This window comes from Nannospalax galili, unplaced genomic scaffold (genome assembly GCF_000622305.1).
Source record: "Nannospalax galili isolate Female #2095 unplaced genomic scaffold, S.galili_v1.0 scaffold384, whole genome shotgun sequence".
NCBI classification, from domain to species: domain Eukaryota; kingdom Metazoa; phylum Chordata; class Mammalia; order Rodentia; family Spalacidae; genus Nannospalax; species Nannospalax galili.
Window position 1 is genome coordinate 3020864 of NW_008352648.1, and position 11461 is coordinate 3032324.

The 11461-nt window shown below is 40.2% G+C and overlaps 1 protein-coding gene across 1 annotated transcript in view; it reads left to right on the forward strand.

Moving 5' to 3' along the window:
- The window catches only part of March5 (membrane associated ring-CH-type finger 5), a 32375-nt gene that overhangs the window by 1265 nt on the left and 19649 nt on the right, over nt 1-11461 (forward strand). The window contains exon 2 of the mRNA XM_008849605.1: nt 5072-5274. Coding sequence (XP_008847827.1) covers nt 5072-5274 — 203 coding nt within the window. The remainder of the gene's footprint in view (nt 1-5071; nt 5275-11461) is intronic.

Genomic DNA, 11461 nt, shown 5'->3' on the forward strand with positions numbered 1-11461 from the left:
TTTCTAAGTTGTTAAATGAAGGGCCGAGATTATAGTCAATTAAACGCTTTTTGCGTGGGCCTTAAAAAGGCTGTAAGTCACCCAAGAGTAGCCTCCTCCCAGAGTGACAGATACTTACTTTGTACCTTAGAATTTTGAGACATTTTAAGTTGATAGGAGTTATGTCACTGATTTTCATTTGGACTGACTGGTAACATCCATCCCTTGTATCAGGTGTACATTGACTGCTGTTTTGGGGAAAGAAACTTCCTGCCCCTTGTTTTTCAAACTAAATTTGTGTGTTTTTATATTGTCCAGGCCAGCTAGGAACTGAAAATCTTATCACCTCAGTCTCTAGAGTAGTTGGGATTACAGGCATGTACCACCCCTCCATATTACACACACACACACACACACACTCTTTATAAGCTCTAGCAGGAAAGGGTCATTGTTATCTTAAATCCTAGGACAAGGCTTGGAACTCAAAAAGAAATCACTATTTGTTAAACTAATAAATTTGTCAATTTCCTCAATTGTCTAAGAAGTCTGATCATTTGCCAGGTTTTCCTTTCATTATTACTTAAACTTACTAGGTGTGACATATTGAGATACACCCAGAGAGACCACCTGCCACAGCAATTCAGTTAAATGAGACTCTATTCTGGTATTTTGTAGTTACTTATTTGTACTGATGACATTCCACTTTTATGTGGTGACTTTTACAGAAAATTATTTTTGGTCTTTTTGAGACAGGGTCTCGCCTGTAGCCCCAGCTGGCCTGGAACTCACTATGTAGACCAGGCTGGCCTTGAACTCACAGAGATCCGCCTGCCTCTGCCCCCCAAGTGCTGGGACTAAAGGCGTGTGCCACCACACCTGGCTTGAAATTCTTATGTCTATACACTGTTCTAGCCTCTTGTACATTCTTTAGTGATTTCCATAAAAGAAGCCAGTGAGTGCCGGGGAAGCATTTATAGAAACTTGGGAATTCTGGCAGCCTTTACTGGAACATATAATGTATTTTGGTCATTTTCCCCTCCAGTTATTCTGTCTCATCGCCCTTCCACTCCTGATGAACTCACCCTTCTTCCTAAAACAAGTCTCCCTCATTTTATGTCTTGTTATTTTAGTGACCTACGAAATTTAATTAGAACTGCTTGCATAGCGTGGGTGGGACATTATAAGTGGCTACACCACTGAAGATTACTCTCTGCCCTCCAGCAACCATTATTGCCAGTAGTTCTTCAGAGAGGGATGGGGTTTTATGAGTCCCTCCTTTACCCATGAGGGAGTGTTGATGGGCTCCATCTTGTGTAGGTCTTGTGCAGCCTATTGTGGGTTCATGAGTAAAACAGGTCCTGTCCAGATGACCAAATTTCATAGTGTTCCTCATCTTCTGGTGCTTTCTGCCCCCTCTTCCATAATTTTTTGAGAAAGCATATAACATTTTTCCTTATAAAGTACTGGGGGAAAGGAAAGCCATACTTAACAGTTGATGAGGAATGTGACTGTACAGACTATTCCTGCCTCCACCACACCCGTCTTACACAGTGCTGGGGAATCGAACCTAGATAAGGCCTATTCCAACTGAGCTGCATCCCTATCCCTTAATACTGATTATTTATTCTGGTGTATGTAGCCTTACTTAACTATTTATGTGTTCTGTCAAGATAAAAAAAAAAGAGGGGCTGGAGAAAAGGCTCAGCGGTTAAGAACAGTACTGGCTGCTCTTACAGGGGACCTGAATTCTATTCCCAGCACCCACATGTTAGCTATTAACTCCCAGAAAAACATTTTGAAAGGAACTTAAGAAGACCTCGGAAGTTCTAGATAGTCTCTATCCAGTTTGACAGACAAATATAACATCTGTTGTGTTGAAATATATTTATACTAACAATAGCTCAGTTAACCTATGTGTTAATATATTTAGAAATTGAAATTTTAAGCAGAAATTTTAGTCATTCCCTGGGCAGCCTTAGGGACTCCACAATAATGTGAACATGTTTAATGTCATTGAATTGTTGATGTAAAAATAGTGAAAGCAGTTAAGTTTTACATTCTAGATACTTTACTATGGTAATTTTTTTTTTTTAACAAAGCGGAGTTGGAGATTTTGTTAATATTTTAACAGGGCGGGACACAGTGGTGCACCCCTTTAGTCCCATAGTCCCAGCACTCAGGAGGCAGAGGCAGCGGATCTCTTGAGTTCAAGGCCAGCCTGGTCTACATAGTGAGTTCTAGGCCAGCTCGGGCTACAGGGAGACCTTGGCTCAAAAAGACATACATACACACACACACACACACGTGTGTGTGTGTGTGTGTGTATGTATGTATATGTGTATGTATATGAACAGATTTAAGCATGAGGATTAAGAGGAAAGAGGTCCAGAATATGGGTGTGGACTTCTCAAGAAGAGCAGAGAGTAAGTCACACCCAAGTGTAGGTAAGGGCTCCTAGGAGGAAAAGCTGCCCAGTTTAAAAATATCTTATTTATTCATTTCGGGGCAGGGAGAACATGACTGCTACCTGATGTGTGGAGGTCAGAGGACAACCTTCAGGAGTGGGTTCTCCCATCCTACCATGTGACACCCAGATACCAAACTACGGTTTGGAAACAAGCACCTTTGCCCACTGAGCCATCTTGCTGACCAATTGTTAAAAAAATTGGGGGTGGGAGTGTTGAGGCAAGGTCTCACTGTGAATCCCTGACTGGCCTGGTCACTATGTAGACCAAGCTGGCCTCAATCTCACAGAGATCCCAAGTGCTGGGACTAAAGGCTGTGCCACCATGCCCAGCTCCCACAGTAAAAAAAAAAAAAAAAAATTTTTTTTTTTTTTTTTTGTCTTTTTGAGACAGAGTCTCCCTGTAGCCCCAGCTGGCCTGGATTTTGCTATGTAGACCAGGCTGGCCTCAAACTCAGATCTGCCTGCCTCTGCCTCCCTGGGATTAAAGGTGTGTGCCCCCAAAGTTAAATTTTTAAAAGAAAAAAATACAAGGCATTTTTAATAAGCATTGAGGCAGTTTGAGAACCTACACAGCTTAGGTGAAATGAGTCAGAGCACTAAACCAAGATTACCTACCTCCTAAATCTACCTGAATACTGTGATATTTGACTACATTTGAAAGCTGACTAAAGTTTTAATTTTGGATATTGTTGCCATGGATTCAGCTAACTTTTTCCATGTTTGAATTGAATTTTTTTTTTTGCTTGGACACATACTTAATTTGTTGATGTTCCCCAAGGACTAGAAAGTCATCCATTTGTAGTCTCTGACCATATAGTCAATTTTTCTCACTGTATATAGTAAGGTAGTTGTTATAGAAAGAAACCAGTTATCCAGTTGAGTGAAAACACAATAAGTAACCAGCTGTAATTAGGAATTGTTTCCATTTACACAAACTTTAATGGAGGAGAAGGGGCTTCTCAGTGAATTGAATCAATATCAAGACTTGTGTGGAGGGCTGGGGATGTAAGTTGGTAGAGTGCTTGCCTAGTATGCACAAAGCTGTGGGTTCTTTCCCAGCCTGAGCGTCATGGAGGCAGGAGGTTCAGAAATTCAAGATCATCCTCAGCTACATGAGGCCAGTCCAAACTACACGAGACCCTGAATCCAAAAAAAAAAGTGTGGTGAGAAGAAGAAAAAAAGGAATTGGGAATTGAAGAAAAATTAGACTTCATGAAATGCCCTTAAAAGAAAAATGTTTAGGGTGGTGGTAGTACTGTTACTTTTAGAGACTGGGTTCTGCTATACTGCAGGCTGGTCTCCGTCTTCTCGAGTTTGCCTCAGCTTCTCAAGTTGCTAAAACTACACAGATGTGCCACTGTGCCCAACTGGAAAAAATGTTTTTAAATTAACCACTCAGAATTTAAGATTCATTTTTAACTATGTGTATGTGGGGAGGAGGGTCTGTACATGTGAGGTGCAGGTGCCTGTGGACACCTCTCCCCCTGGAGCTGGAGTTAAAAGCAGTTGGGAGCTGCCCCTGGAGGGTGCTGGGAATCGAACTCAGGTCCCCTTAATGGCTGAGCCATCTCCCTAGCCCCTTAGTAGATTTTTTAAAAAATAAGCATCTTATAACACTTACAGATTTGAAATATAATAAATATTGGATTCCATTTAAAAAAGAAGTAATCATAGCTATTATAGTGGAAATATCTAGACCCAAGTTTATCAAATCTCTGCCCTAAAGCTATTTATCTTATCCTTATAACTTTGTGCTTTTCCCTTCCCCCTCCCCAATGGTGTTGATTGAACCCAGGACCATGTCCAATGAGCTATAACATACCTTGACTCTTGGTTTCTAAAATGGTCTTCAGACTGGGCTTGAACTCAAGGTTCACCTTCCTTTGCCTCCTGACAGCTGGCAATATTAGAGTGAGCTAGTATACCCAACTTCTTTGTATTTAAAATTATTACTATCTAGTCAGGCAGGATGAGGCATGCCTGTATTAGCATTTGGGATGCTTGAGGAGGAATTCAAGGCCAGCCTAGGTCATGTGAGACCTAGTCTCAAGAAAAACAAAGCCAAGCATGGTGGCACATGCCTTTAATCCCAAGCACTCTGGAGGCAGAGGCAGGTGGATCTCTATGAGATCTAGGCCAACCTGATCTACATAATGAGTTCCAGGTCAGCTGGGGCTGCAGACCCTGTCTCAAAAAGAAAAAACAAACAAACAAAAATGTTATATCTTTTCTTCTTATATTGTTATAAGAGATTGGTGTTGAGATGTGGGAGAAAATAAATCTTATTCCTCTGCCTCACAAATCGTGGTGCTGCAAAGAATTACTAGGTTTTAAAACTATTGAAGGTTGTTTCTGTACTCTGGCTCACTAGTTAGAGTTAAGAATTACTACAGAGATGGAAGCAATTACTTTAAAACAAAGTTTAGAAAATAGATTCTGTAATGAAAGGAGAGATGAAGCAAGACATAAAAGAAGAAATGTTCTGTGGGACTATATTGGTGGCTTTGGCTCTGTTCTTTCAATGTAGGACAGAGGTTCTAAATATCACAGGTTCATCCCATTAGCTAAGAACTTCAGTGTAAAGGAGACTGGAATCCTGAAGATAAACTTTTTCTCTATTTACAGAAGTTGCTGGGTGTGTTTTGCCACTGATGAAGATGATAGAACAGCTGAATGGGTGAGACCATGCAGGTGCAGAGGATCTACTAAATGGGTTCACCAAGCTTGTCTACAACGATGGGTGGATGAAAAACAAAGAGGAAACAGTACAGCCAGAGTGGCATGTCCTCAGTGCAATGCTGAATACTTGATAGTTTTTCCAAAGTTGGGTAAGGATATCTTTAAGAACAACACTGTTATTCTTAAATATATTTACTGTTATTATATGTAACTCTGTGATTTCAAGCTATTTTTATTTGGAAGGATGGAGAGTGGTGTGAGACAAGGTCTTTGTAGCCCCAGGCTGACATGGAATACATTGTGTAGCCCAGGCTAGCCTCTAAATCACAATCTTCCTGCCTTATTCTCCCAAGTGCTGGGATCACAGGTATAATCCAGCTCTCAGACTTATTTTTAGATGACTCATACCTTTGGTTTTTTATGAATATATTTTTCCTCTCTAAATGTCAAATACTTGTTTTGCTAGCATTTTATAAAATTCTTTAAAAATCCCCCAAATTTAACTGGGCGTGGTGGTGCACATCTTTAATTCCAGTATGGAGGGAGAGGCAGGCGAATCTCAAAGAAAGAGAGGGTAGGGTGGGGGGAGAGAAAGAAAGCCCTAAATTTACCCATTTATCTGTATATTGATTTTTTTTTTTTTTTTTTTTTTTTTAATCTTTTTGAAGCAAGATTTCCCCATAGGCTCAACTGGTCTAAAACTCAGGGTGGCTTTGAACTCAAAGAAATCCACCTGCCTCTGCCTCCCAAGTGCTGGGACCACAGGCGTGGGCCACCATGCCTGGCATGTTGACTTTTTATTTGAGAGGAAAAAGGGCTTACATTACTAACTTTACAGATAATAACCAAATAATAAAGCTGTAATAAAAAGCTGACTTAGGGCCGGGCGTGGTGGTGCACACCTTTAATCCCAGCCCTCAGGAGGCAGAGGCAGGTGGATCTCTGAGTTCAAGGCCAGCCTGGTCTACATAGTGAGTTCCAGGACAGCTGGGGCTACAGGGAGACCCTGTCTCAAAAAGACCAAAAAAAAAAAAAAAAAAAAAGCCAACTTAGGGCTGAAGCTAATTAGCTCAGTCGATAAAGTACTTGCCTTGTAAGTATGAGGACTTGAGTTTAATCCCCAGAACTCACCAAAAAATGTTGGCAGGATAGCACTCATTTATAATCACAGTGCTGGGGAAGCAGAGACAGGATCCCTAGGGCCAACCATTCTATCCTAATTGGTGAGCTCCAGGGCAATAAGAGACCTCGTCAAAAGACAGGGAGTTTCTGAGGATTATACCTGACGGTTGCACAGGCATACATGTTAAAAAAAAAAAAAAAAAAATAGGTGGGCTTACAGAGCATCATTCTCTGAATGTAGTTGGTTTAAAAGACAGTAATAGAGTATGTTCTACTGTTCTTTAGTTCTTCTGTTAAGAAATAAAAGTAGGAAAATTAAAGTTTGTTTTTGTTTTTGCTAAGCACTGATCTTAGGTTCTCTGTCATGTTAGGTACTGAGCTAGATCCCCAGCTTGAAATTAAAGATTTAATAAGATAGAAAGTTAAGTTCATCTTGGGAATCCAACTTAATATGGTTGGTTACCTTTCAGGAAAACTGTTCAGTTTTCTGGGAATTGCTGGGCAGAGAATAACTAAAGGTCTCTGAAAATGGGGGTAGCATGGAAAAAAATATTAACTACTTAAAAGAAACTGTAATTAAGGCTAACATTTAGTACACTTGTTCATTTACAGCCATGCTTCTGAGCTGCTGTCCTTGTTTGGTATTTATACTATGCTATTGTTAAACATCTTTAATATTACCCTTACATATAGCCAAGAGCTATAGGAACACAACTTGGTTTCTGGGACAGTCGAAAGGAAAGCATGACTTTGGAGGAGAGTAAGTGTCATGGAGAGAATTAGAAATTATTAAATACATTGTTTTTGATAGGTGGTGTAATACTGATATGAGACTCTTGTTTTGTTTTGGAGGGGTTGGAGAGATTAAGACAGTGTCTCAGTATGTAACCCTGGCTGGCCTAGAACTCACTATTTAGACCCTGCTAACCTTGAACTCACAGAGGTCCATCTGCCTTTGCCTTTAGAGTGCTGGGATTAAAGGCGTGGGCCACCACATCCAGCCAGACTGATGTTTTTTTAAACAAGGTAATACAACTGTAGATAATATGCTTTTCTAATGCTGGAAAAGAGTATGGCCATATACAGTGTCTATTTGTTTTACTAACACAGGATGCATACGAAGAAAAGGTTTGTGTAAAAGGAAAGTATTACAGTGAAGAAAGTAATCTTCTCAAACATTTGAAATTTGTGGACTGCATGATGAATTTTCTTTTGGCGGGGTGGGGGGGGGGGGTCTTTTTGAGACAGGGTTTCCCTGTATCCCTAGCTGGCCTTGAACTCACAGAAATCTGTCTGCCTCTGCCTCCCAAGCGCTGGGATTAAAGGCCTGCACAGTGGTGCCCTGCTCACGTGATGAGTTTTCATGCATAACAGTGATTCCATTAAAAAAAACACACACACACACACAAAAAGAATAACCAAACTGAGTAGTTCACTCCTGTAATCCCAGCATTTGAGAGAATGAGGCAAGAGGGGTTTAGTGTTCAAGGTTACCCTGGCCTACATAGAAAGTTAAGACAGGCCTGAGCTACATAGTGAGAAGCTCTTTAAAAACAAATAGTCTGGGGCTGTAGAGATGGCTCAGGGGTTAAGAACACTGACTGTTCTTGCAGAAAACCCAGGTTCGAATCCCAGCACCCACATGGCAGCTAACAACTGTCTGTAACTTCAGTTCCAGGGGATCCAACAGCCTCTTCTGTCCTCCCACAGGCATTGCACAACACAGGTGCACTTACCTACATGCAGGCAATACATGCATACACATAAAAAAAATTAAAAACAATAATAATAAAATGATAAACTAAAGGAGGGAAAAAAATAACCTAAAGTGCTATCTTTGTAAGGTAAAGACAATATTTTAAAATAATGTAAGCATCAGGAAAAGCAGTTATTGTTGCATCTTTCACCATATTGATACCTGATTCACAAAGCCAAAGATAAGGTTTTATAGTTCACTTTTTTTTTAACCCATTTGCTCTTCAGTCTTAATTAGGTAAGTTACAGCTACACCTGCTGTTAGGACAGCAGGTATATTGTGATTCTATTAGGTATTGTAGATATTCAAATGAATGATTATTGCAACAATTGTTACTAAAAGCTCAGATTGTTACTAAAAGCTCAGATTGAGTGAAGCAAGAGAGAGAGAAAATAATTTTATGAATGAGTGTATTGCCTGCATGTGCGTATGTGCACCCATGTTGTGCATTGGCCAGGGAGGTCAGAAGAGGATGTCATATCCCTTGGAACTAGAGTTAGAAATGGTTGTTAGCTGCCATGTGGGTGCTGAGATTCAAACCTGGGTCCTCTACAAGAACAGTAAGTGTTTTTAACTGCTGAGCCATCTCTCCAGCCCCCTTGAATGTGGTTTTTAATTTAAAAAAACAAAATGAAACATTGACTTCATTCTACACTAAAGAAAGACCATTTCTAGATCCTGTTGGGATAAGTCAAACTCTTTGGTTAATTCATTTATTTTATGATTTGGTCTTTATTTTATCCATGAGAATTACATTATTTCAAATGATCATTTTAAGTTATTCACTGTTGTATATGTTATAAAGATAAGACACTTAAAATTGTAGAAATGGAGCTGGGCATGGTGGCTCATGCATTTAATCCCAGCATTCTGGGGGCAGAGGCAAGTGGATCTCTGTGAGTTTGAGGCCAGCCCGGTCTACGCAGTGAGTTCCAGGCCAGCTAGGGCCTCAGGGAGACCCTGTCTCAAAAAGAACAGCCTCGGAAAGAGCCTATCTCAGAAAAACAGAAAAAAAAAATCTTTCATTTGAATGGTTTTGTTAGCTGCTTTGCTATTGAAAAGATAAACAGTCTATTTCTTATTTCTTGTTATTATATGCTAAGAAACCTGTTCAAGGGCTGCAATTTGAATTATAGTCACAATTTCCCATGTTGTGTTTTAACACTGACTCAATAGGGTGTGTTATTGTCAGATGCCAGCTGTTGTCTATAAATGAAGCCACCTGTAAATTTGTTTTTAGATAGTAGGCTACTTCCTTTGCTGCCTGTTTAGTGCTCTGCTCATACTAATACGAGTACACCTTTGTAAGTCAAGGCTCAAAAGGTTCTTGGGTCAAAGAAAATCCCTTTTCAACTGTATGTTTCCATTGATAATCAAACTAAAAAGTTGCCTATGTTTATTTACATGTTACACATGAATATGTGGAGTTGATTCTTAATCTGTGCACTAGTGGTTGAATGCAGTTATAAATACTTAAGAGAATGCACATCTGTAGTAATTATTCTTCCTACTGTATAACATATGTAATGTCAAATTGTGCCATCTGATAGGATTTTGCCAATAGTTTTGTTTCTCTTTGAACATATTTTGTCAAGTATTTTTGACCCAGGGAGATGGGTCAGTGAAGTGTTTGATGCACAAAAATAAGAACCTGAGTTCAGATCCCTAAAATCTATGCAAAAATCCAGGTACAACAGTGCATATCTATAATCCCAGTGCTGAGGAGGCAGAGACTGAATGTTCCCTCAGGCTTGCTGATGTACCAGTCTACCTGAATGGTGAGCTCCAGGTTCAGTGAGAGACACTGTCTCAAAAATAAAGTAGAAAGCAAATGAAGAAGACAGTCAACATCTGCCTCTCTTCCATGTTCATACATACCTGCATACACACAAACACTTAACAGACACATACACACAAGTACCTTTGTAGTTTTGATCTTTGTTCTTAGTGACACAATATATGATGGAGTCTTTGATTTAAAGAAGTGAACATGCCAGGTACAGTGCCATACACCTTTAATCCCAGCACTCAGGCAGAAGCAGATAGATCTCAGAGTTGGAGGCCAGCCAGCTGAGACCCTCTAGCCACAAAACAAAGCAAAAACAAGAAGTAAATAAATACATCAGTGGCTTCTTGTCCCTATTTGTATGTGTAGTATATATGTGTTATAATACAGTGACAACATGATGTCTCCTATCGCAAAGTAATCATTTCTAATTTAGTAGTTATACCCATTCTAATCACACAATCATCATTCTAATGTCATACTATTACCACTTGAAACATGATGAATGCAGGCTGGGGAGATGGTTTAGTGGGTAAGAGCACTTGCTATATAAGTATAAATATCAAGTTTGAATCTCCAGCACCCACATAAAAAGCCAGACATAGCACACTTGACTGTAGCCTCAGTTTTGGGGATGGACACAGGTGTAGCCAAAGTGGTGAGTTTCTGGTTCAGTGAGATACCCTCTTTTAAAGGAATATGGTGGAGAGAGATAGAAGAAGCATACCACACCCACATGCCCCCTCCCTCCTGTCTGTGTGTGCTTGGTTAGGTTTTTTGGGTTTTGGGTTTTTGGGGGGGTGGGGGGTGGAGGGAGGGGACAGGGTCTCCCTATAGCCCTGACTGGCCTGCTGGCCTCAAACTTGATATGTAGACCAGGCTAACCTTGATCTCTCAGAGATCTGCCTGCCTCTACCTCCCAAGTGCTGGGATTAAAAGTGTACATCACCATGCCCAGCTTGTGTTTGGTTAATTTTAAAATGTCAACTTGACACAACCTAGACTCACCAAGATCTTCCAAGAGGATCTTGGAATTATCTAGATCAGGTTGGCCTGTGGCTGTTTTAGGAACGGGGTGTCTTGACTGTTAATTGTTGGAGAAGATCCTTCCTTAATATGTACAGTACCATTCCTGGCCTGTATAACTGAAGAAAGCTAGCTGAGACCGCATAGGGCATTTTCTTCACCCTGCTCAAGACTATGGAGGTGGTGTGACTAGTTACTTGAGTTCTTGCCTTGCCTTTCCTGAGATGATGGACTGTAAGCCAATTTCCTCCCCTAAGTTACATTTGGTCAGGATATTTTATCACAGCAACAGAAATGAAACTAAGGACACACACACAAAAATAAAAAATTTTAAAAATGAAAGTAAAGACATGATGAATTAAATATGATTCTCATCTTTGTTCTTTTTTTATCACTCTCTGTGGGGCTGGGGTGGGGGGATGTGCACGGGTGGAAGTCAGAACAACTTGGCAGGACTCAGAGCTCTTCTGCCATGTGGGTCCAGGAATCATAGCAGCAAGTGCCTCACTAAGCCATCTTGAAATCCAACATTTTAATTCTTTAATAAACCCTCTTGAGCTCTTGATTTTTTTTTTTTTAATAGTCTTAACTGTTCTTGTAAGCCTTGTTGATTGTCCCTTGGAATATACAGCAATTAAGAAGCTAA